Source organism: Scylla paramamosain, chromosome 15 (genome assembly GCF_035594125.1).
Source record: "Scylla paramamosain isolate STU-SP2022 chromosome 15, ASM3559412v1, whole genome shotgun sequence".
Taxonomy (NCBI): domain Eukaryota; kingdom Metazoa; phylum Arthropoda; class Malacostraca; order Decapoda; family Portunidae; genus Scylla; species Scylla paramamosain.
In genome coordinates this window covers 2,975,520-3,001,697 of record NC_087165.1, presented here as the reverse complement: position 1 = coordinate 3,001,697, position 26,178 = coordinate 2,975,520, and the positions used below count along the sequence as shown (strand labels likewise).

Sequence of the window (26,178 nt, the reverse complement as noted above, 5' to 3'; positions counted from 1 at the left end):
GTGCCGTTGGTGCTGTTTCCTATAGTGAAGCTGAGTCCAGAAACTTGCTGAAGGCGTTGTCTTATTATTTCTGTGTCGGATTGGTTCTTCGTTTTGATGAATATATCGTCGATGTATCTGCAGTATATGTATGGTTTTTGTGTTTCCTTGAAGACTTCTTCTATACACCCCATAAAAAAGTTGGCTAGTAATACTCTGAGTGGTGAACCCATGGCGACTCCATCAATCTGGCGGTATTTGTTTCCTCAGGGACAGGTGAATGGCACTTCCTTAGTGGGTTCACCACTTGGAGTATTACTAACCAACTTTTTTATGGGGTGTATAGAAGAAGTCTTCAAGGAAACACAAAAACCAGACATATACTGCAGACACTGTGCCTCTGTGCTTGCACCTTGCCTAGTCAAACTCTTTCAGCTCTGTCTGTCAACATCTACCTTTCCTTCTTGCTGGAAGTTTGCCTACATTCAACCTGTTCCTAAAAAGGGTGACTGTTCTAATCCCTCAAACTACCATCCTATTGCTTTAATTTCCTGCCTATCTAAAGTTTTTTAATCTATCCTCAACAGGAAGATTCTTAAACATCTATCACTTCACAACCTTCAATCTGATCGCCAGTATGGGTTCCATCAAGGCCGCTCTACTGGTGATCTTCTGGCTTTCCTTACTGAGTCTTGGTCATCCTCTTTTAGAGATTTTGGTGAAACTTTTGCTGTTGCATTGGACATATCAAAAGCTTTTGATAGAGTCTGGCACAAAGCTTTGATTTCCAAACTACCCTCCTACAACTTCTATCCTTCTCTCTGTAACTTCATCTCAAGTTTCCTTTCTGACCATTCTATTGCTGCTGTGGTAGACGGTCACTGTTCTTCTCCTAAATCTATCAACAGTGGTGTTCCTCAGGGTTCTGTCCTGTCACCCACTCTCTTCTTATTATTCATTAATGATCTTCTAAACTAAACTTCTTGTCCTATCCACTCCTACGCTGATGATACCACCCTGCACTTTTCCACATCTTTTCATAGACATCCAACCCTTCATGAGGTAAACATTTCACACAGGGAAGCCACAGAATGCTTGACTTCTGATCTAAAATTTCTGATTGGGGCAGAGCAAACTTGGTATTGTTCAATGCCTCAAAAACTCAATTCCTCCATCTGTCAACTCGACACAACCTTCCAGACAACTATCCCCTCTTCTTCAATGACACTCAACTGTTCCCCTCTTCTACACTGAACATCCTTGGTCTGTCCTTTACTTATAATCTGAACTGGAAATTCACATCTCATCTCTAGCTAAAACAGCTTCTATGAAGTTAGGCATTCTGAGACGTCTCTGCCAGTTTTTCTCACCCCCCCAGCTGCTAACTCTGTACAAGGGCCTTATCTGTCCATGTATGGAGTATTCTTCACATGTCTGGGGGGGTTCCACTCATACTGCTCTTCTAGACAGGGTGGAATCAAAAGCTTTTCGTCTCATCAACTCCTCTCCTCTAACTAACTGTCTTCAGCCTCTCTCTCACCGCCGCAATGTTGTATCTCTAGCTGTCTTCTACCACTACTTTCATGCTAACTGCTCTTCTGATCTTGCTAACTGCATGCCTCCCCTCCTCCCGTGGCCTTGCTACACAAGACTTTCTTCTTTCTCTCACCCCTATTCTGTCCACCTCTCTAACGCAAGAGTTAACCAGTATTCTCAATCATTCATCCCTTTCTCTGGTAAACTCTGGAACTCCCAGCCTGCTTCTGTGTTTCCACCTTCCTATGACTAGAATTCCTTCTAGAAGGAGGTTTCAAGACACTTATTCACCAATTTTTGACCACTGCTTTGACCCTTTTATGGGACTGGCATTTCAGTGGGCTTTTTTTTTTTTATTGGATTTTTGTTGCCCTTGGCCAGTGTCCCTCCTACATAGAAAAAAAAAAAAAATGCATAAAGTAACTCAAAGCAGGGCTAGTACACCAGGTGTTGGTGTGAAGGACATGACCTTTGTCCATTAGTTTCTTTATAATGGCACCCAACATTCCCGGTGGATCACCTTTTGAAATGTCTAATCACTACAAGTGTAAACTGTCATATCAAGAATGATTCCAGTCTCACAGTCACAAAGAACAAAGATTTTGATGCCAAAGCGATGTCTCTAACCGGGAATATATTGCTTGAAAACAAGACAACCTTTGAATCACTGTCTTACAAAATGGGTAAAAATATTTTTTTATTATTTTTTTTTACAATCATAGTGAACACTTTATTCACTTTCCACAAGCAATAATTTTCAATAGGATTGCTCTTTTTTACAAAATGTAGGAAATGATGCGGTAAAAGAAACCTGTCTCTTGTCATAAATTTACTAAATATTGGTGTGTGAGATAGAGAGTCATTTCTCCAATAATCATTTATAACATGTTTCTTTATCAGCAGCATCAACAATAACAAAGCAAAGAACACACAAATCTCCTCAGCTGCTGTGTCTGTCCAATGATGTACTTGAGAAATTGGTGTGAACTCACTGTGATTTTTTATATATTTGTAATAATTATTTGTTTCTTTCACAATGACAGACACTACAGCATTATCAAAATATGTTTCAAAATAATCAGTTTCACTAGCATCTGCATCATGAGGCCACTCATCAGTAATTCCTGAATTTCTATTGTCAAAATCATGAATATCTGGGTCAAAATCACTACCATCTGTTCAGTGTCCACACAAAGGAATGGAGAGTAGCATCATGTGCCTCAACCTCCTGCTCCTCCTCTTCCTCCACGTTAGCACCATCCATGCCAACATTATTACCATCACTCGCTCCTCGCTCTTCTCCCGCACTTTCTATGTCCCAGCCTGCATCATCATCTGAGAGAATAATGATTCTTCATCACTCTCAACTACCAGAGGAACAAAATTTGATGGTGTTAGATTTTTTGCTATTCTTCTATTTCCAGTTTTAGGACAAGATGGTGTGGTAGGCTTGGGTCCAGGCTGTGCATGATGTGATGCTTTCCTCTACCTCTTCTCTCAGTGCCACATGCAGCAAAAACTTTTCTACTGCATTTTTTTTTTACTTTTTCACACTTTGCTCCTCACCAATGCTGTGGAAATTGTCCACTGTTTCTTTCCTTTTCATAGGAATGGAAGTTGTGTAAGTTATCTTACGTCTTACACCACAAGAAGTAAAGGGTTGTGAGTCATGCTGAGCTGACTGACCTGACCCTTCCATGATGTCTTGAGAACTAAGGATGTGTGGGTGATAAGGTTGGAAGCGTGGACTCGATCAACATGAGTTGCCAAATGTTATTTCATGAGCAAAATACAGGATAGCAAGTTTAAAAATAGCCTTCACATTATATGATGTAAGCCACAGTTACATGCTTCTCATCATATGATGTATGTCACAGTTTACAGGTTAAGGGGGGTCCAGGAGAGGACAAAGCTCAGCTCAGTTAAGTTAGTATCCTTAAGAGGGGATCCAGGGGTGGTGGGAGCTCCACTGATCAAGCTAGAAGTTAGGTTAAGTAATATTAGGTTAGGTTAGTGTAGGGGGTAGATAGTCCTTGTTTGTTGACTATTTTGGGGAACTATTCTTAAGGGATTTCCAGTAAATTTTTAGATTTAGACCATAATTCCCCAATCCCTTTAACCTAGTTGTTGGGGGAGGTGGGCTGTGCCTTCCTCAACCCCCCTTAGGAATACTAATCTAACTTAACCTATCCTACAAGATTGGGTCTAGGAAATTTTTGGGGAAAGTGCCCATGTCTGCTTTGAAAACTATAGATTTCCCATGGAAACTCAGAGATAAAATTTCTTAGAATCCAGTAAGGTATGCAAAAATCACATTCCCAGTATTGTCGAGTATTATGGTGTAAATCTAAAATAATACCGGATTTCCTCCCAAATGTTTTTTCCTTAGACTTTTTGAGATCTCCCAAATATGGCCTATTTTGGCCTTCCCCACCATAAAACCCTGCTTTCCCACCAGATCCCCAACCCAGCTTGTCCTGGAGAGAGGCAGCGAAAGAATACATAAAGGACCGCTACTGGTAAGACTTACCGGCAATTATTTTGTTTCTGAACCACACTTAACGAAAATCCGTAGCTTACCTGAAACATCAGGCGACAAGCCAAGTTAGGATCTGAAGCCGCTCTCCTTCTATACTTGTATAAATCCAAAAAAAATTGTCTTGGTAGCAGCGCCAGGGTACCCACACCGCTTCCGTTGTCACCAGTCACGTTACCAAAAATATAACCCTCGGTAAGGACACGCTCCCCAGGAGACGTCTTTTGGAAACCAAATTTTGCTAAAAAGCGGAAAAAATTGTCTTCTGTCCGCCATTCTCCCGATATATGTACTCCATAGGATGATGTTATTATGTACACTAATATGAGAAGTAGGGATGTTATCTTGGCATGAATATGCTTCCTGTGGTGCATGCTTAAGGCCAAGCTCTTGTACACAACCACAAGACGACCACAACACAGCACTCAATGTTGACATCTACTTCAGTTATCTTGATCTTGAACTTTATGATATAAGCTGCTTCATATCAGTCCTTTCTGTGAAGGAATTTTAATAGGAATTTTGTGGGGTAAATATCAAGAAAATTGTTCCTTTCACAACACTGGACGTAAAAGAAAAAAAAAAGAAAAAAAAATGTATATATATATATATATATATATATATATATATATATATATATATATATATATATATATATATATATATATATATATATATATATATATATATATATATATATATATATATATATATATATATATATATATATATATATATATATATATATATATATATATATATATATATATATATATATATATATATATATATATATATATATATATATATATATATATATATATATATATATATATATATATATATATATATATATATATATATATATATATATATATATATATATATATATATATATATATATATATATATATATATATTTTTTTTTTTTTTTTTTTTTTTTTTTTCTGATAGATTCCGCAGTGTTTTGAATAAAGGCATCTTCAGCCTCCGAGGAGCCTCAAGTAGTTCTCCCCAATATTTCCAATACGGTTTCTTCGGGTTTGGTCGACCTCAGTGTTGCAAGTATGGATACGAAAGTATCCTTTGGATACTTTTTGATGTTACTGGTACGTTTTTACGACGATGAACAAAAGGATACGAAATTTTATGAATGGCCAAAAATGGATACATTTTGCTACTTTTTATAGAGAACTGGATACTTTTCAATATCCACTTTATTATTTATTATTTTTGTCAAAATGTGGTTAGTTAATTTACCCTTATTTTCTAGTAATATATTAACTACTTCGTAAGTGTGGACAATGGGGAGTTAAATCAGTAAACACGTCATGGGCTTGTTGACTTGTTCTGTTCACGTTTGAGAGTTGGGACCCGAACGTCCAGCTCCAGCCTAAGTGGTAAACTCAGTGTCTGACTGACTCTGTTTCTGAGGAAGTTAATTACACTGCTTGTGTCAGACAAATGGAATGTCTCTCTTACGCTGGCTTCAGAAAGGTAATAGTAAGTTTAATTAAAGTTTGTGATAAGGTATATGAGTAGCAAACAATAACATATCGTATCATGGTTACTGTTGCTTTTATTTATTTTTTCTTCAATAGTTTATTTTTTTTATGCAGACGTTAAGTTGCATATCATAGGTGTGTACAGTTAATATACTAGTTACATATATTATATAGTATTATTAAATGATTCAGGGAGGAAGGATGATGGTGAAAATAGGCGCTCGGACAAACCCTCTGTCTCAGACTCTGATAATCCAGAAGCTGATCCAGATGACCCACTGGCACAAACATCATCCTCTATTGAAATGAGCGATGTAGGTGAAGAAGCTCCATCATCCACTTCTGGGTCTAGTGGTATTTCTGGTTAGTTAATTTACCCTTATTTTCCAGTAATTCTTTAAAACAATTAATTGTCTGAAACAAGCAAAATTAAGAAATTTTGAACTTTCGTCTATTACAGAAACCCATCCGATAACGTGAGAAATTGGTTCTGGGGGAGCTGTAGATGAAGAGGTTACTATACTGTACATGCTTAACACTCAGTCACTCTTAATTCAGGTAGGACTGAAGAAAGCGCTGTTGAGTTCGAGGAATCTGTCAGAGAGGTTGAAGCTGATTCTCCTCTAATTGAGGATTCGGATGAATCAGAAACAGATGACAGTCAGCCACCAGCTACTGAGAAGTTAACCTCTCGTAAGCGTGTGTCAAACCCTAGTTCATCCAAAAAGTCAACACCTCCGGAAAAGAGGATAAGGAAATATGCTATGAAGTGGTCAGAAGATCCTAAGCTTGCATGTTTCTCCAGGTATGAAGGAGATAGAGAAGAAATGAAAGGAAAAGCATTTTGTAATATTTGCGCTAAATTAATTGAAGGGACAGTTTCTCATATGCATAGGCATCTGAAAACTAAATATCATACAAACAGAGCAAAGTCTGTGAAATCCCCTTCTGTACCATCTCTATTTGAAAAGAAAAATTTACCTGCAAGGGATGCAGAAAAACTTAGACTAATGTTACTCAAATTTCTTTGTGAACACAATATTTCTTTTAATGTCATGGACCATCTAATGAAAGTTTTGAAACATGGAGCCACTGATTCTCAAATTATAAAATCTGTAAGGCGTGGAAGACAAACTTCACGAGAAATAGTAATGAAATGTATAGGCAATGAAAGCTTGAAGGAAATTGTAGCATGCTTAAAGACACACAAATATTCCATAATTGAAGATGAGAGCACTGATGTATCCATTACAAAGCAGTTAGCCATTGTTGTCAGAGTAGTGAACACTCAGCAGTGTACAGTTGAAGACAAATTTTTACAATTGCTAGATGTAGAAGATTCCAGTGCTGAAGGACTGTTTCACCTATTGAGTACTTTTTTTGATGAAAATGGCATTCCATTTGAAAATATGCTTGGATTTGCTGCTGATAATGCGTCAGTCATGATGGGGAGTATGGGTGGTTTAAAGGCAAAATTGCTGGATAGAGTCCCTCATTTGTTTGTCATTGGATGTATTTGCCATTCATTAAATCTCTGTTCCTCTGCAGTCTGTCTTAAGCTTCCAAGTTCTGTAGAAACATTGTGTAAAGATATACATAACTTCATTAATCACAGCCCTAAGAGTGTTGAAGTTTAAGGAATTTCAACAATTTGTTAGAGTTGATGTACACAGACTTCTAAATACTAGTCAAACAAGATGGCTTTCCCTAGAATCAGTTGTTAACAGAACACTAGAACAAAGGTCACCACAAATTTTTTTCTTTCAGTCAGAAGCCTTGGAATCTCAAGTACAGTCTGCAGTGCATATACTGAATGCCTTGAACAATCCTCTGTTCAAAATGTACTTTACTTTCCTTGGGTATATTCTGCCCATTATCAATAAGATGAACAGAGAATTTGAAAGTGAATTAGTCATGATACACACTGCATATTCTAACATCTATGCCTTTTATAGGACTATTCTGAGCAATTATATAAAGAAAGACATACTAAAATCAAAGTCAGATCCATTTGAAGTGGAATTTAAAGACTGTTCCAATTTCCTGCCTGAAAATGAATGGTACTTTGGCAGCAAAGTAGAGAGTATGCTGGCAGATAATAATGTGTTAGGGGAACTTGGATCTGAAGCTTCCAGATTTCGGCTGAGATGTCTGGATTTTTATGAAGAGCTATCAAAGCAAATCAGTAAAAGATTCAAAGGTTTGAGTGATGTACTCCCGTTGTTAAATACCTGTGACCCTTCCATAGCAAGAGAAAATAGAGTTACAAGTCTAGTGGCACTGTTCAAAAAATTTCCTCAGCTGATTAAAGAATCAGAATATGATGTTAGCAATGATGAATGGCGGTCACTTACTTTTCATGAAGATGCTTTGAGTACATCAAGTAACCCCACCGAGTTTTGGTGTTCAGTACTAAAACTTAAGACTAGTGATGAAACACCTGTGTTTCCAAATCTAGCTGAGTTAATGGTAAATTTGTTAGTTCTACGACATTCATCAGCTGCAGTGGAGAGAATTTTTTCACAAGTAAAATTAATAAAGACAGACCTAAGAAATAGACTGAACACAGAGTCAATAAATGCACTTTTGTTAAGTAAAGGTAACGGGGGAGCAGTTCCATGCTATGAATGGGAGCCAAGTTCCTTGATGATAAGATCTGCTCAAAATGTGTTCAGTGAGGCTAAGCAAAGCATATAGGTAGCTTCATAGGCAGAAAAAGAAAGTCTGCTTTTGTAGTTTTATCATTTTTTTTTTAATCAAGGTTATCAGATATTCATATTTTGTACTTTGTAGTATTAATGTAGCCTAAGTTAGAGAATAAGTTGTGGAGGCTATCCAAATACAGCCTGCCATTGAAGGTATTAACAAATCTGTGTGCAATTGTAGTAGCCTGCTGGCATAATTTGTTTTTTTTCTAATAAAGTGCACTTATACATAAATATAATGTTTTGGAAGACCCAATCAAAGGGTTTATATTAATGCTCCAAATGTGTAGTGAACAACATTTCTCCACCACTAGGCAGCAGTAAGCAGCTTGGCTGCCAACCTTATGATGTCTATAACACCATGGTAAGAAATAATTTATTTGTAATCATAGTTTTCATGAACTATAGGGCATATCGTAAAGAAAATATTGGATACTTTTTGGATACCATTTTGCATTGTATGCATACGTTTTGTATATTTTGGATACGTTTTTGGATACGTTTATATTTTTCTCACTTGCAACACTGGTCGACCTAACCCATGGAAGTATAATGGGACAAGTCGGCATGGCGTCACGAATGTGAAGCCAACTCGCTATTGGTCTGCTGTCGCCCCTACTCCTCTTAGATCCAAAACATTACCAACTGAGCACTGAAATTATAGGGAAACGCCGGTGTACCGCTCCCCATTTCCTTTTTAACTATTACTTCCAGGCCGCCCATCATATCTGAGACCACAAAAAAATACAAATTTTGTGTTATGCCTTGCCACCAGGATTTAGATGGCAAATCATACATACAAATCAGAGGCTTCTTCACTTCTTCGCAAGCGCCTCAGAAACGCATTTTCTGACGCATTCCTATCGCGCAGGTCTCCTAGGAGCTTCGGAACCTTACAAATATCCCGAGTCGCTAGCTTCATAAGGGCTTGCAAGAATCGACGGCAGAAATGGGCGGGCAGTGGGACGGAGGCCAGGTTATCAATCTACCTCTTTCTCTTTCCTTGGAGAGGCTTCTAGAGATGGCGGTTCCCGCAGGTATTAACAGACGCTCTCTTCCTTCCATGTGAGAGGATGTTCATTATTGTGTTGGTATTCACGCAAATCACACAAACTTTGGAAACTAGAGAATTCATGCGTTTACATATGATGGAAAATATTCTGTGATTCATAATTATGTAAACAATATGGTATATGGTGATGGGAACGTTTTCAAGTGAGGCCAGCAAACCTCGTTTCACAGCAGCATTATCAAGGTATACTCGTAATGGTATAATGGGTAATATAATGAGCTTGCACGCAGGAAAGTCCCTGCACACTCTGCGCATGATTGGCCACAACCTTATCAACAGCTAACCTAACCTTAACCTAACCTAACTACCCTGTACTATATTACTGGATATGGTCTCTTATTTATTATAACACATTATATTGGTTAGGTTAGGCTAAGATACGTTACATTAGGTTAGCCGATGAAAAGGTGGCAGCCATTCACGAGGAGAGATTAATCATACCAATCATGAGGCAAGACTGCTCCCACATGCCCAAAGTGTGTGGGAACTTTCCTGCGTGCAGACCCTCCCATCATCAGTATGATGATGTTTATTTCAGTTATACACAATTAAGTAATATTCAAGAAAAAGTGAAGTGCAATGAATGTAATAATGGATGCTTTATAATCGGTGATCTTAATTGTCGTCTGGGAGTATCGGTAAATGACCTTCCTGCAGCCTTGGGCTATCACCAGTACTCATACCCAAACCTACCTGACCCTGTGACCACACCAAATGATAATGCTGCAGCTATGTTGGGTATATGTGTAGACGAGCAGTTGTTGGTTGTTAATAATATGAAAACAAGTGATGCACACTTCACGAGTAAGAAGACGTTTAAGAGAGGAGGGGAGTGGATATCATCATAACGGAGAACTTGGTTAAGTATGTAAAGCATTTTGAGGTAATAGATGGTGAAAATTTGCCATCTGATCACGCACCAGTAGTCATGTCATTACAACCTCCCTCCCCTTGTCTGGATAGCGTGGCAGCCCGGGCAGGTGACCTGGGTAAACACGGAGCCGAATGTAATCACCTACTGACTGCTAGGCAGTCACTTGTAAAGCCACCTTTAATGTCTAACAATATCAATCAAACTTTATTTATGTCAAATATTACCGAAGTTGACTTAGAAATGCAGATACGCGATGATGTCAATGTAACTGCATCGAATCTGTCAGAAGTACTGTACAGGTGTGCGCGTGATAGTAGTGGGCATGACCACCGTGAGGAGAGAGTGGTGCAGGTTGGACACGGCAGTGACAGGTGGCACACAATGATACAGGAAAATGATGATGCCAAACTTCTTCTTCTTCCCAGCTTTTCCCTATTCGGGGTCGCCGTTGTAAATGAGCCTTCTCCACGTATTTCTATTGTTTGCCATCTCTGGATTTATATTCTTCTCCCCAAGATCTCCGTTTATGCAGTCAATCCATCTTCTTTTGGGCCGTCCTCTTCTTCTAACTCCCTCCACCTCCATTTCCATGATCTCACTTCCTACGTGGTCTTCGCCAACTCTTCTTCTCAAGTGTCCATACCACCTCAACCTTGACTCCTGGATCTTCTTGGAGACTTCAACTACTTTCACCGTTCCTCTTATGTACTTATTCCTAATTCGGTCTGTTCTGTTGACTCCCACCATCCATCTCAACATCTTCATCTCCGCTACATCCATCTTCCTCTCTTCAATCTTCTTCAAAGGTGCTGCTTCTAGCCCATACATCAAAGCAGGTCTAACGACTGCTTTGTGGACTTTGCCCTTCACTCTTACTGGTACCCTTCTATCGCATATCACACCCGAAACTTGCCGCCAATTGTTCCAGCCACACTGAATCCGAAAGTTCACTTCTTTTTCCATTTCCCCTGTCTCGTCTACCATCGATCCCAAGTACTTAAATGTTTTCACTCTCTTCAACTTTTCACTATTCAGTCTAATTGTGGCCTGTTGATCGCCCCTTGTATCCGTCGTAAAATATTCAGTTTTGGACCTACTAATCCTCATTCCTCTGCTTTCCAAAGCAACTCTCCATTCTTCTAATTTTCTTTCCAGCTATCCTCTCCTTTCGGTCACTAAGACAATGTCATCAGCATATAATACACACCAGGGTGGTTCCTCTCTGACATTTTCCGTTATGACATCGAACACTATGTTGAATAATAGTGGGCTTAGTGCCGATCCTTGGTGTAAGCCGACTTTCACCTGAAAGCTATCCGTTGTGCCAACTGTACTCCGAACTCTAGTTGTAACATTCCTGTAGCATTCTTGGACAATTCTGACATACTTTTCTGGCACTCCTCTTTTTCTCAGGCCTCTCCATACTTCTTGCCGTGGGATCCTATCATACGCTTTCTCTAAGTCAATGAAAACCATATGTAGTACTTTCTGCTTTTCCCGATGTTTTTCCATATTCTGTCGAAGTGCGAAAATTCCGTCGACTGTCCCAAATCCCTTCATAAATCCTATCTGTTGCCGTCCGATACGCACCACTTGTCTCAGTCTACTGTCCAACACCCTTTCAAATACTTTAAGGGTATGAGACATTAGCTTTATCCCTCGATAGTTCTCACAGATCTGGATGTCTCCCTTCTCCTTAAATATAGGTATCAGGGTACTTTCTCTCCACTTTTCTGGTATAACTTCCTTCTCCATTATTTTTCTGATCAGTTGGTGCAACATGTCCACTCCTTCTCCTTCCAAGACTTTCCACACTTCTACTGGTATTCCGTCGGGCCCTGTTGCTTTGCCATTTTTCATTTTCTTCAGTGCTCCTTCAACCTCTTGTCTTGTCACTTCCCCTACTAATTGTTCATTCGGTTCTCCATCATCTCTAATGAATCTCTCATTTTCTACATTTAGCAACTTCTCAAAATATTCTTTCCACCTCATTAGAATATCACTTTCATTTTGTATCACAATCCCTCTTTCATCCTTGACCTGTCTAACATGCGTAATGTCCTTTGTGCTCTTGTTTCTCATCTTGGCCAACTTAAATACTCTCCGTTGTCCTTCCTCGATATCCAACTCTTCATAAAGGTTGTCATACCCATCCGACTTAGCAATTGCTACAGTTCTTTTCGCTTCCTTGCTGCACAGTTTGTAATACTCCTTATCTATATCTAGCCTTGTTGTTTCCCATCTTTTCTTTGCCATCTTCTTTGCTTGTATTTTCTGCTGCACCTCTTCATTAAACCACCATGTCTCTTTATTTTCCCATATCTTGCCACTACTTTCACCGAGCACTTCTTTTCCAACTCTCAAGATGGTTTCACTCACTCTATTCCACCATCCGTTTACCTCTTCTATTTCCATGTCCAGATCACTTAGCAATCTATCTTTAAAGGTATGTTTAAGATCTTGGTCTTTCAGTTTGAACCACTTAATCCTTCTCTCCGTCGTTACTTTCCCTTTCTGTCTGCGTGTAACAGTTATGGAGAGGTCCATGACAACCAGACGGTGTTGTGCCGTCACATGATCACCAGGTATGACCTTGCAATTTCTTATTTCCTTGATATTGTTCCGGCGATAGAGTAGGAAATCTATTTGACTTGCTCTATCTCCGCTACGATACGTAATTAGATGTTCATTTTTCTTACAGAATATTGTGTTTCCTATCACCAAATCAAAAGCCAAAGCAAAGTCTATAATTTTCTCTCCATCTTCATTTCCATCACCATATGCATTTCCGCCATGGATCCGGTTAATAACATCATTTCCCTTTCCAATATGTCCATTCATGTCTCCTCCAACTATGCACCTTTCACTTTCGTCTACCTTCTCCAATTCCTCCTGCAGATCCGACCAAAACGGTTCCTTTTCCTCCTCTGGGCATCCCGTTTGTGGTGCGTACACACTGAAGATGTTCACTGGGAATTCATCCAAAGACAGTCGCACCCACATTATGCGATCATTTCTCCTGTTCACTTCTGTAACCAAGTCTTTCAGATCCTTAGATAAAATAATTCCAATGCCATTTCTCTTTTCATTGTTTGCCCCTCCATAAATAAGTTTGAATCCATCACCTAGTTCTTTGGCCTTATTTCCTGTCCATCTCGTTTCCTGCACGCATAACACATCCACTTTTCTTTCCTTCATAAGGTCTGCAATGGCACGGCCTCTTCCGGTCATTGATCCAACATTCAACGTTCCAAATCTCATTTTGTGAGCTTGTCTCTTTAGCCGCACCCGCTCTTGATGCGGTAGCCCTCGCTGCGCCACAGAGTTAGGGCGATGTATCTGTGGGTCACTTATGGGTGACATCCTAGCATTAGTCTCATTTTCGATAAGGCTCATATCATCTCAGGTTTTGGCAGGGGGTTTTACGGGTGGATGCCCTTCCTAACCCCAACCCTCCCCATTTATCCGGGCTTGGGACCGGCACTGAGTTGAGCTGGCTTGCTCCCCAAGTGGCTGGGTGATGCCAAACTATGGAGTGCTATTAATTGGCGAGGTGAACTGACGGACACTGCTTTTAATGAAAACACTAAGCCAAGTGACGACACATTTAAAACGTATTTTGAAGATATATTTAATCCTCCAAACACTGTATACCCTGACCTGAACGATCTACACTCACAAATTACTATTCCTGTATTAGATGAACCTATTACGACTAACGAGGTAGACACCCAAATAAAGCGATTAAGGTCTAATAAAGCTAGTGGCCCTGATGGCATACCTCCTGTTTTGTTTAAATGGTTGCCTGCATCCTGGATATTGTTCATTGCCACATTATTCAACTCAGTATTCATGAGTGGTTCATACCCTGACAGTTGGATTAATGCTAAGATGTTTGTGATATTCAAATGTGGTTCAAAGCTACTACCAAGTAATTATAGACCTATTAATGTAATCAACAGCATGGCTAAACTGTATGATATGGTGTTGTGTGCACGACTCACCCAGTGGTTTGCACAACACCGAGAACAGGCAGGCAGCCAGGCGGGCCGAGGATGTACTGAACATTTACTAACACTTAGATTGTTGATGGATGTTGCCAGAAGAAAGAAATTTAAATTATTTATAACGTTTGTCGATTTTAGACGAGCCTATGATTGTGTCCCTAGGATTGATTTATTTACATGTCTGAAGCAAATGGGATGTGGGGTGATAATGCTGTTAGCGTTAGCTGGTATGTACAAGTATACTAACAGTATTATAGGAACTGCATTAATTGCCACTAGTGTGGGTGTGCGGCAGGGTTCCCCTACATCCTGTGTGCTTTTTAGAATATATGTCAATGTAATGATTCAAATGATCAAACAAAGATGTCCTTTAGACGGCTTTCTGTCATGGTTGCACATATTAGTGATGATGGACGACACTGTATTATTGTCAACAACTAGAGAAGGAATGATAAGGAAAATAGAGATTCTACATGATTTTTGTAGCTCACACGGTATGGTGGTTAATAATGACAAAACAAAATTTATGGTGGTAAATGGTAATACTGAAGATAAAGAAATGATATTGTGTCAGGATATGCGAGTAAGTTACTGTACTAGCTATATATATTTAGGTAGTCCCTTCACTGATGACGGATTAGCCTCAACAGCTGTAAAGCTTCATGCAAACAAAAAGATGTGTCATGTTTTAAAATTTATATCTTTTATCAATAGGAATAATGATGTACCATTTTATATTAAGAGAAAAGTTTTTGATGCTTGTGTTACTACTTCGGTGCTATATGGATGCGAATCGTGGCTCAGCTGTGACTTAAAACCTATAGAGAAACTATACAAATGGTGCATAAAGGAATTATTAGGTGTGAGAATAACTACTAATAATGACATTTGCATGGTGGAATTAGGTTTACCCTCACTTAAAGCGCTTGTTAAGGAAAAACAAAGGAAATATTTTCATAAAGTGTGGACAGAAAGAAACGATATAGTTGATGACCCGTTGATGCACGTACTGAGGTTAGTGTTAAATTACAACGATCAAGTGTCTAGGTATATCACAGATATGACTATAAATGATTTTAACGGTGTGGAAGATGCCAAGCACAGAATGAGACTTAATATTAGGAATTCGTTGTCAAATAGGTTGACCTTTTATAAACAAATTAACCCGAATCTAATAGTACATGATATATACACAAGAAGTACTAGAGTGAACGAGATAGAGCGTGTGTCATGGACAAGACTTCGTCTCAGTGCTCATTCCCTGGCGGTAGAAACAGGTCGCTGGAACCGTCGGGGACGTGGTCGCCTTCCCATGGAGGAGAGGCTGTGTCCCTGCGGCCTCGTGCAGACCGAGACACATGTCATCGAGACTTGTCCCTTGTCTTTGACCCTTAGATTAACATATAATGTCACAACTGTTCATCAATTGTTGGTAGACAGAACTGATTATGATAATGTGTGTTTTATAGTGCATAAATTATTAGCGTTGTTTAAGTGATAAAGTTATGTATGCATCTCCAAGTCTTAAGATGTTACCCCCGTAGTGTGATGTTTGCTGGATTCCTGCCCCATCTTTAAGGATTATTTTATGTGTTTTACTTATTTTTACTATTGCATTTGTGTTTTAAATGTGTTATAAAAGTTTTAATGTATATCATTCGCATAGTGCTATTAAGAGAAGTTACTGTATTTTGGACCAGAACTGTATGTATTTTAAATTGTATAATTTATTTATTTTATTTTTTTCCTGTGGTCAATAAACTATCTGAATCTGAATCTGAATCTGAATCTTGGGAGGGCGTATTATGAGTGTTTTTGAGCTTATTAGGTACCAAACTTTTTAAAGCCATGAATAGTACTCTATAGAGAGAAACGGAACAACATTACCAAAATCGCGTATTTTGAGTGTATTACACATTGTTAGGTAGCAAAACAACAAAAATGCAAGTAAAGCACTGTATATGGAGGAAGAAAACGAGATTTTCCGAAACGTGTCTTTTTATTGTTTATGAGCGTGCTAGGCACCAATACAATAAAAAGCATGGTAAACACCTTATATGGAAAAACAAAATATTACCAAAGAAGTCTATTTTTTACAGAATTTTTTTTGAGGTACTTAGGTTCGAAAATGCTCAAACGCATGCAAAATACATTTAATTTATTTATTTATGTATTTTTTATGTAGAATGGACACTAACCAAGGGCAACAGAAATCCAATTAAAAAAATAATAAATCTTTGAAATTCCAGTCCCCATAAAAGGGTCCAAAGCGGTAGTCAAATATAGAAGGATAAGTGTCTTGAACCCTCCCTCTTGAAGGAATTCAAGACATAGGAAGGTGGAAATACAGAAGCTAGCAAGGAGTTCCAGAATTTACCAGAGAAAGAGATGAATGAATACTGGATAACTATTGCATTAGAGAGGTCGACAGAATACGGGTGAGAGAAAGAAGAAAGTCTTGTGCAGCGAGGCCGCGGTAGGAGGGGAGGCACACAGTTAGTAAGATCAGAAGAGCAGTTAGAATGAAAATAGCAGTAGAAGACAGCTAGAGATGCAACGTTGCGGCGATGAGAGGCTGAAGACAGTCAGTTAGAGGAGAGGAGTTGATGAGACGAAAAGCGTTTGATTCCACCCTGTCTAGAAGAGCGGTATCAGTGGAACAACCCCAAACATGTGAAGCATACTCTCGTTTAGTTACCCAATATAAGATACTTTGCATGCATTTTGGCTTCCTGATACAAAAGAATGTGAAATACACTCAAGACACGTTTTTTTTTGGTAATTTACTATTTATGCGTGTTAGCGTTTTGGTACCTAAGAAGCTAAAAAACAATCATAATACATGTTATCGTCAAGTCTTTTAATTTCCCCATAAAGGGTACTTTGGATATAAAGGGTGTTTTACATGCGTGTAAGCAAGCAGCTCCAAAAACATAAAAAGATTTTGGTAATGTTTTCGGTAATTTTCTTTTCTTTTCCCAAATAGGGTGATTTCCATGTTTTTTTTTTTTTCCGTTTTGGTACCTAACAAGCCGATAATCACTCAAAAGACTCGCTTCTAGAAATGTCGTTTCTTTTCCCCATATAGGGTGTTTAGCATGCATTTGGCGTTTTCTTACCTAGCAATGAGAAATACACCGAAAATACACGTTTCTGTAATGTTCTTCTGTTTCTGCATTTAGAGTGCTGATTGTTCGTTTTATCGTTTTTGTACATAGGAAGATTAAAAACACTCTTAAAACAAGTCTCTCGTAAGGTCATTTCGGCTCCCCATATAAAGTACGTTGCATCCATTTTGGCGTTTCTATACGTAACGAGCTCAAAAACATGAAAAAAAGTAATTTTTTTTTAGTAATGTTATTCTCTTCGTCCATAAAAAGAGTTTTGCATGCGTTTTAGTGTTTTGGTACGTCAGTAGCTCAAAAACACAAAAAAAAAAAAACATTTTTGGTAATGTTTTCCTTTTCCATATTGGCTGCTTTCCATATATATATATATATATATATATATATATATATATATATATATATATATATATATATATATATATATATATATATATATATATATATATATATATATATATATATATATATATATATATATATATATATATATATATATATATATATATATATATATATATATATATATATATATATATATATATATATATATATATATATATATATATATATTCGTTTTGATGCCAATCATGCTCTTAAACTCTTTAAACACACTTTTCTAGAAATGTTGTTTCAGTTTCACATATATAGTGCTTTGCATGCATTTTAGTGTTATGCCAACTGAAAACGTAATATACACTCATAATACACGTTTTAGGTAATGTTATTTTTCTCCTTATAGAGTGCTATTCATGAATGTTAGCGTTTTGGTTCCAACACGTTTTTCGTAATGTCGTTTGGTATTCCCATATACGTTGAATTCCATTCTTTTAACCTTTTTGATGCCTAATACACTCAAAAACATTCAAAAGACACGTTTTAGAAGGCAGTAGACACCTGCCGAAACGATAATTACTCCCAGTGAGGTCTAAAACACTGTTCAGGGGGTGCTGTGAACTTATCATTAAACCAAGCTGTGACCTCACTGAACGTTTCCCTTTGTGTCTCACGACACAAGGGGGCAGTCACAGCCTGCCCTCTAAAGACAAATCTCTTCCTCCACACAAAACTACAAGCACCTAATAACATACACACCCTTCACTCAAAAATTTCAAAATTATAATGGCGACTCCTACACCAGCCTCGGAGTCCCCATCTGGGGAGGAGACCATAAATGTCCCCAGGTCGGACTGCCTTTCTGTCGACGACCCTAAGTGTCTTGACACCCACCTCAACTTTTTCTTCATTAACTTCTGCAACATTCGCGGTCTAATATCTAATTTTCAATCTGTATAACACCACCTCTCCTCTTCTAAACCTCATCTTTTTTTCCTCCCTGAAACTCAGGTGTCTGAGGCAGCTGACAGTAGCCCCTTTTCTGTTCTCTCCTACTTTCTCTATTCTCATTTTCGATCCAAAACTGTATGTTGCGTTTATGTGCGCAATGACTTAATCTGCTCTCGTGCCCACGCTCTTGAATTTCCCGAATTTTCCACCATCTGGCTATGACTACAGAGTCACTCTCAAACTAAATTTATATGTGCTGTATACCTCTCATCTACCTCCTCTAACTATAAGAAATTCTTTGACTTCTTAACTTCCAAAGTGGAGCACATTCTGATCATCTTCCCTTTTGCAGAGATCTCCATTCTTGGAGACTTCAATATTCACCTCCAGCTTTGGCTTTCCTCTCCCTTCACTGACCATCCTGGTGAAATAGCCTTCAGCTTTGCTATCCTCCACGACCTAGAGCAATTGGTGCAACATCCTACTTGTATTCCTGACCGTCTTGGAGATACTCCCAACATTCTTGACCTTTTCCTGACCTCTAATCCTTCCGCTTATGCTGTCACCCTTTCTTCTCCGTTGGGCTCCTCCGATCACAATCTCATATCTGTATCTTGTCCTATCGCTCCAATCCCTCCTCAGGATTCCCCTAAGCGAAGGTGCCCCTGGCGTTTTGCCTCTGCTAGTTGGGGGGACCTGAGGAGGTATTTTGCTGATTTTCCTTGGAATGACTACTGTTTCCGTGTCAGAGACCTGTCTTTGTGTGCTGAGTACATAACAGAGGTGATAGTGTCTGGCATGGAGGCGTACATTCCTCACTCTTTTTCTCGACCTAAACCTTCCAAACCTTGATTTAACACAGCTTGTTCTCGTGCTATACATGATAGAGAGGAGGCCCACAAAAGGTACTTAAGCCTTCCATCACCAGAATCTCATGTACTTTACATTTCTGCCCGGAACCATGCCAAGTCTGTTCTCCAACTAGCCAAAAACTCCTTCATTAACAGAAAGTGTCAAAACCTTTCAAGATCTAACTCCCGTCGTGACTTCTGGCATCTAGCCAAAAATATCTCCAATAACTTTGCTTCTTCTTCTTTCCCTCCTTTATTTCAACCAGATGGCACCACTGTTATCACATAATTTCTAAAGCTGAACTCTTCGCTCAGACCTTTGCTAAAAATTATACCTTGGACGATTCTGGGCTTGTTCCTCCCTCTCCTCCACCCTCTGACTACTTCATGCTGCCTGTTAAAATTCTTCGCAATGATGTTTTCCATGCCCTTGCCTAAACCCTCGGAAGGCTTATGGACCTGATGGGGTCCCTCCTATTGTTCTCCGAAACAGTGCCTCCGTGCTTGCACCTTACCTTGTCAAACTCTTTCAGCTCTGTCTGTCAACATCTACCTTTCCTTCTCGCTGGAAGTTTCCCTACATTCAGCCTGTTCCTAAAAAGGGTGACCGTTCTAATCCCTCAAACTACCGTTCTATTGCCTTAATTTCCTGCCTATCTAAAGTTTTTTAATCTATCCTCAACAGGAAGATTTTTAAACATCTATCACTTCACAGCCTTCTATCTGATCACCAGTATGGGTTTCGTCAAGGCCGCTCTACTGGTGAACTGGGTTTCTTTACTGAGACTTGGTCATCCTCTTTTAGAGATTTTGGTGAAACTTTTGCTGTTGCCATGGACATATCAAAAGCTTTTCATAGAGTCTGGCACAAAGCTTTGATTTCCAAACTACCCTCCTACGGCTTCTATCCTTCTCTCTGTATCTTCATCTCAAGTTTCCTTTCTGACCGTTCTATTGCTGCTGTTGTAGACGGTCACTGTTCTCCTAAATCTATTAACAGTGGTGTTTCTCAGGGTTCTGTCCTGTCACCCACTCTTTTCTTATTATTCATTAATGATCTTCTGAACCAAACTTCTTATCCTATCCTCTCCTATGCTGATGATACCATCCTGCACTTTTCCACGTCTTTTCATAGACGTCCAACCATTCATGAGGTAAACATTTCACGCAGGGAACCCACAGAACGCTTGACTTTTGATCTTTCTAAATTTTCTGATTGGGGCAGAGCAAACTTGGTATTGTTCAATGTCTCAAAAACTCAATTCCTTCATCTATCAACTCGACATAACCTTCCAGACAACTATCCCCTCTTCTTCAATGGCTCTCAACTGGCCCCCTCTTCTACACTGAACATCGTCGGTCTGTCCTTTACTCGTAATCTGAACTGGAAACTTCACATCTCATCTCTAGCTAAAACAGCTTCTATGAAGTTAGGTGTTCTGAGAGGTCTCCGGCAAGCTTTTCTCACCCCCCCAGCTGCTAACTCTGTACACGGGCCTTATCCGTCCATGTATGGAGTATGCTTCACATGTCTGGGGGGGTTCCACACATACTGCTCTTCTAGACAGGGTGGAATCAAAAGCTTTTCGTCTCATCAACTCCTTTCCTGTAACTCATTGTCTTCAGCCTCTCCCTCACCGCCGCAATGTTGCATATCTAGCTGTCTTCTACCGCTACTTTCATGTTAACTGCTATTCTGATCTTGCTAACTGCATGCCTCTCTTCCTCCCGCGGCCTCGCTGTACAAGACTTTCTTCTTTCTCTCACCTCTATTCTGTCCACCTCTCAAACGCAAGAGTTAACCAATATTCTCAATCATTCATTCTTTTCTCTGGTAAACTCTGGAACTCCCTGCCTGCTTCTGTATTTCCACCTTCGTATGACTTGAATTCCTTGAAGAGGGAGGTTTCAAGACACTTATCCATCAATTTTTGACTACTGTTTTGACCCTTTTATGGGACTGGCATTTCAGTGGGCATTTGTTTTTTCATTGGATTTTTGTTGCCCTTGGCCAGTGTCCCTCCTACATAAAAAAAAAAAAAATTTCGTTTCTTTTCTCTATAGAGGGGGATTTGCATGTATTTTGGCGTTTTGGTACCTATCAATGTGTAAAACACTTAAAATACACGTTTTTGGTAATGTTGTTCTGTTTTTCCATATAAAGTGTTGTTCATACGTTTTAACATTTTGATACTTAAGAATCTCAAAAACACACATACTACACGTTTTTCGTTATGTCTTTTCGTTTTACCATAAAGAGCACTTTCCATGCATTTTGGCGTTTTGGTACCTAACAATGTGAAATACATTCAAAATACGCTTTATGGTAATATTGTTTATATATATATATATATATATATATATATATATATATATATATATATATATATATATATATATATATATATATATATATATATATATATATATATATATATATATATATATATATATATATATATATATATATATATATATATATATATATATATATATATATATATATATATATATATATATATATATATATATATATATATATATATATATATATATATATATATATATATATATATATATATATATATATATATATATATATATATATATCTGGGGAGGGGACCATAAATGTCCACAGGTCGGACTGCCTTTCCGTCGACGACCCTAAGTGTCTTGACACCCCCCTCAACTTTTTCTTCATTAATTTCTGCAACATTCGCGGTCTAAGATCTAATTTTCAATCTGTAGAACACCACCTCTCCTCTTCTAAACCTCATTTTCTTTTCCTCACTGAAACTCAGGTGTCTGAGGCAACTGACAGTAGCCCCTTTTCTGTTCCCTCCTACTTTCTCTATCCTCATTTTCGATCCAAAGCTGGATGCTGCGTTTATGTGCGCAATGACTTAATCTGCTCTCGTGCCCACGCTCTTGAATCTTCCGAGTTTTCCACCATCTGGCTACAACTACAGAGTCATTCTCATACTAAATTTATCTGTGCTGTATACCTCTCTCCTAACTCCTCTGACTATAAGAAATTCTTTGACTACTTAACTTCCAAAGTGGAGCTCATTCTGACCCTCTTCCCTTTTGCAGAGATCTCCATTCTTGGAGACTTCAATGTTCACCACCAGCTTTGGCTTTCCTCTCCCTTCACTGACCATCCTGGTGAACTAGCCTACAACTTTGCTATCCTCCATGACCTAGAGCAATTGGTGCAACACCCTACTCGTATTCCTGACCGTCTTGGAGATACGCCCAACATTCTTGACCTTTTCCTGACCTCTAATCCTTCTGCTTATGCTGTCACCCTTTCTTCTCCGTTGGGCTCCTCCGATCACAATCTCATATCTTTATCTTGTCCTATCACTCCAATCCCTCCTCAGGATCCCCATAAGCGAAGGTGCCTCTGGCGTTTTGCCTCTGCTAGTTGGGGGGACCTGAGGAGGTATTTTGCTGATTTTCCTTGGAATGACTACTGCTTCCGTGTCAGAGACCTGTCTTTGTGTACTGAGCGCATAACAGAGGTGATAGTGTCTGGCGTGGAGGCGTACATTCCTCACTCTTTTTCTCGTCCTAAACCTTCTAAACCTTGGTTTAACACAACTTGTTCTCGTGCTATACATGATAGAGAGGTGGCCCACAAAAGGTACTTAAGCCTTCCATCACCAGAATCTCATGCACTTTATATTTCTGCTCGGAACCATGCCAAGTCTGTTCTCCAACTAGCCAAAAACTCCTTCATTAACAGAAAGTGTAAAAACCTTTCAAGATCTAACTCCCCTCGTGATTTCTGGCATCTAGCCAAAAATATCTCCAATAACTTTGCTTCTTCTTCTTTCCCTCCTCTACTTCAACCAGATGGCACCACTGCTATCACATCTATTTCTAAAGCTGAACTCTTTGCTGAAACCTTTGCTAAAAATTATACCTTGGACGATTCTGGGCTTGTTCCTCCCTCTCCTCCACCCCTTGACTACTTCATGCCATGTATTAAAATTCTTCGTAATGATGTTTTCCATGCCCTCGCTGGTCTAAACCCCCGGAAGGCTTATGGACCTGATGGGGTCCCTCCTATTGTTCTCCGAAACTGTGCCTCCGTGCTTGCACCTTGCCTAGTCAAACTCTTTCAGTTCTGTCTGTCAACATCTATCTTTCCTTCTTGCTGGAGGTTTGCCTACATTCAACCTGTTCGTAAAAAGGGTGACCGCTCTAATCCCTCAAACTACCGTCCTATTGCTTTAATTTCCTGCTTATCTAAAGTTTTTGAATCTATCCTCAACAGGAAGATTCTTAAACATCTATCACTTCACAACTTTCTATCTGATCGCCAGTATGGGTTCCGTCAAAGCCGCTCTACTGGTGATCTTCTGGCTTTCCTTACTGAGTCTTGGTCATCCTCTTTTAGAGACTTTGGTGAAACTTTTGCTGTTGCCTTGGACATATCAAAAGCCTTTGATAGTGTCTGGCACAAAGCTTTGATTTCAAAACTACCCTCCTACGGTTTCTATCCTTCTCTCTGTAACTTCATCTCAAGTTTCCTTTCTGACCGTTCTATTGCTGCTGTGGTAGACGGTCACTGTTCTTCTCCTAAATCTATTAACAGTGGTGTTCCTCAGGGTTCTGTCCTGTCACCCACTCTCTTCTTATTATTCATTAATGATCTTCTAAACCAAACTTCTTTTCCTATCCACTCCTATGCTGATGATACCACCCTGCACTTCTCCACGTCTTTTCATAGACGTCCAACCCTTCAGGAGGTAAACATATCACGCAGGGAAGCCACAGAACGCCTGACTTCTGATCTTTCTAAAATTTCTGATTGGGGCAGAGCAAACTTGGTATTGTTCAATGCCTCAAAAACTCAATTCCTCCATCTATCAACTCGACACAATCTTCCAGACAACTATCCCCTCTTCTTCAATGACACTCAACTGTCCCCCTCTTCTACACTGAACATCCTCGGTCTGTCCTTTACTTATAATCTGAACTGGAAACTTCACATCTCATTTCTAGCTAAAACAGCTTCTATGAAGTTAGGTGTTCTGAGACGTCTCCGCCAGTTTTTCTCACCCTCCCAGCTGCTAACTCTGTAGAAGGGCCTTATCCGTCCATGTATGGAGTATGCTTCACATGTCTGGGGGGGTTCCACTCATACTGCTCTTCTAGACAGGGTGGAATCAAAAGCTTTTCGTCTCATCAACTCCTCTCCTCTAACTGACTGTCTTCAGCCCCTCTCTCACCGCCGCAATGTTGCATAATTATCTAGCTGTCTTCTACCGCTATTTTCATGGCAACTGCTCTTCTGATCTTGCTAACTGCATGCCTCCCCTCCTTCCGCGGCCTCGCTGCACAAGACTTTCTTCTTTCTCTCACCCCTATTCTGTCCACCTCTCTAACGCAAGAGTTAACCAGTATCCTCAATCATTCATCCCTTTCTCTGGTAAACTCTGGAACTCCCTGCCTTCTTCTGTATTTCCACCTTCCTATGACTTGAATTCCTTCAAGAGGGAGATTTCAAGACACTTATCCACCAATTTTTGACCACTGCTTTGACCCTTTTATGGGACTGGCATTTCAGTGGGCATTTTCTTTATTAGATTTTTGTTGCCCTTGGCCAGTATCCTTCCTACATAAAAAAAAAAAAAAAAAAAAAAAAAAATATATATATATATATATATATATATATATATATATATATATATATATATATATATATATATATATATATATATATATATATATATATATAGTGCTATTCAAGCTTTTTTAGAGTTTTAGTACATAAGAAGCTCTAAAACATTCAAAATACACGTTTCTCGCAAAGATTTTTCGTTTCCTCATGTAGAGAACTTTCCATGAATTTTAACGTTTTTGTACGGAAAAATTTCAAAAATTCTCAAAATATATGTTACTATCTTCATAAATATATATTTTGCATGCTTTTAGCATAGGTAGCTGAAGAACACTTAAAAGACGCGATTTTAATAATGTTTTATTTATTTATTTATTTATTTATTTATTTATTTATTATTATTATTATTTTTTTATTATTATTATTATTATTTTTTTTTCATAGAGAAGGTATTTACGATGCTTTTTAGCGTTTTGGTGCCTAAGAAACTTATAATCACTCAAAACACGTGTTTCTGGAAATTGCTTTTTTCTGTCCCCATATAGGGTGATTTACATGTATTTTAGCAGTATGGTACCTAACAATGTAAAATACACTCAAAATACACCTTTTTGGTAATGTTGCTCTATTTCGCCAAATAGAGTTCTTTTCCTCCACATAAATTGCTCTACATGCGTTTTAACGTACCTAAGAACCTCAAAAAACTGTTCTTTTGTTTACCCTTATATGGAAATTTGCATGCATTTTGGCTATTTTCTACGTAACACGCTTAGAAACACTCAAAAGACACATTTTTATATATATGTCGTTTTATTTCCCTACATATATAGTGCTTTCAATGCATTTTGGCGTTTTGATACCTAATAATGTGAAACACACTCACTATATGATCTTTTGGTAATGTTATTCTGTTTCTTTATAGAGAGTGCTGTTCATGCGTTTTAACATTTTGGTACCTAAAAGTCTCAAGCACTTATAATACACGTTTTTGATAATGTCTTCTCGTGTCTCCGTATAGGGAGCTTTCCATGCACCTTGGTGTTTTACTAGGTAACAAGCTCTAAAACTC

The 26,178-nt window shown here is 38.7% G+C and overlaps 1 protein-coding gene and 1 long non-coding RNA gene across 3 annotated transcripts in view; one reads left to right on the top strand and one right to left on the bottom strand.

The window, feature by feature from the left end:
• Nucleotides 1–4,513, bottom strand: part of LOC135107274 (uncharacterized) — a 107,996-nt gene extending 103,483 nt beyond the window's left edge. The window contains exon 1 of one of the 2 annotated variants that reach the window (XM_064016938.1): nucleotides 4,096–4,513. In XM_064016938.1, coding sequence (XP_063873008.1) covers nucleotides 4,096–4,425 — 330 coding nt within the window. In that variant the 5' untranslated portion in view covers nucleotides 4,426–4,513. The remainder of the gene's footprint in view (nucleotides 1–4,095) is intronic. The other variant, XM_064016937.1, reaches the window with a different exon arrangement.
• A 4,569-nt stretch (nucleotides 4,514–9,082) lies between these two features.
• On the top strand, nucleotides 9,083–15,990 carry LOC135107273 (uncharacterized). Its single transcript, XR_010271677.1, has 2 exons — nucleotides 9,083–9,298; nucleotides 13,106–15,990. It is a non-coding gene; the product is annotated as an uncharacterized LOC135107273 (long non-coding RNA).
• Nucleotides 15,991–26,178: the final 10,188 nt, after the last annotated feature.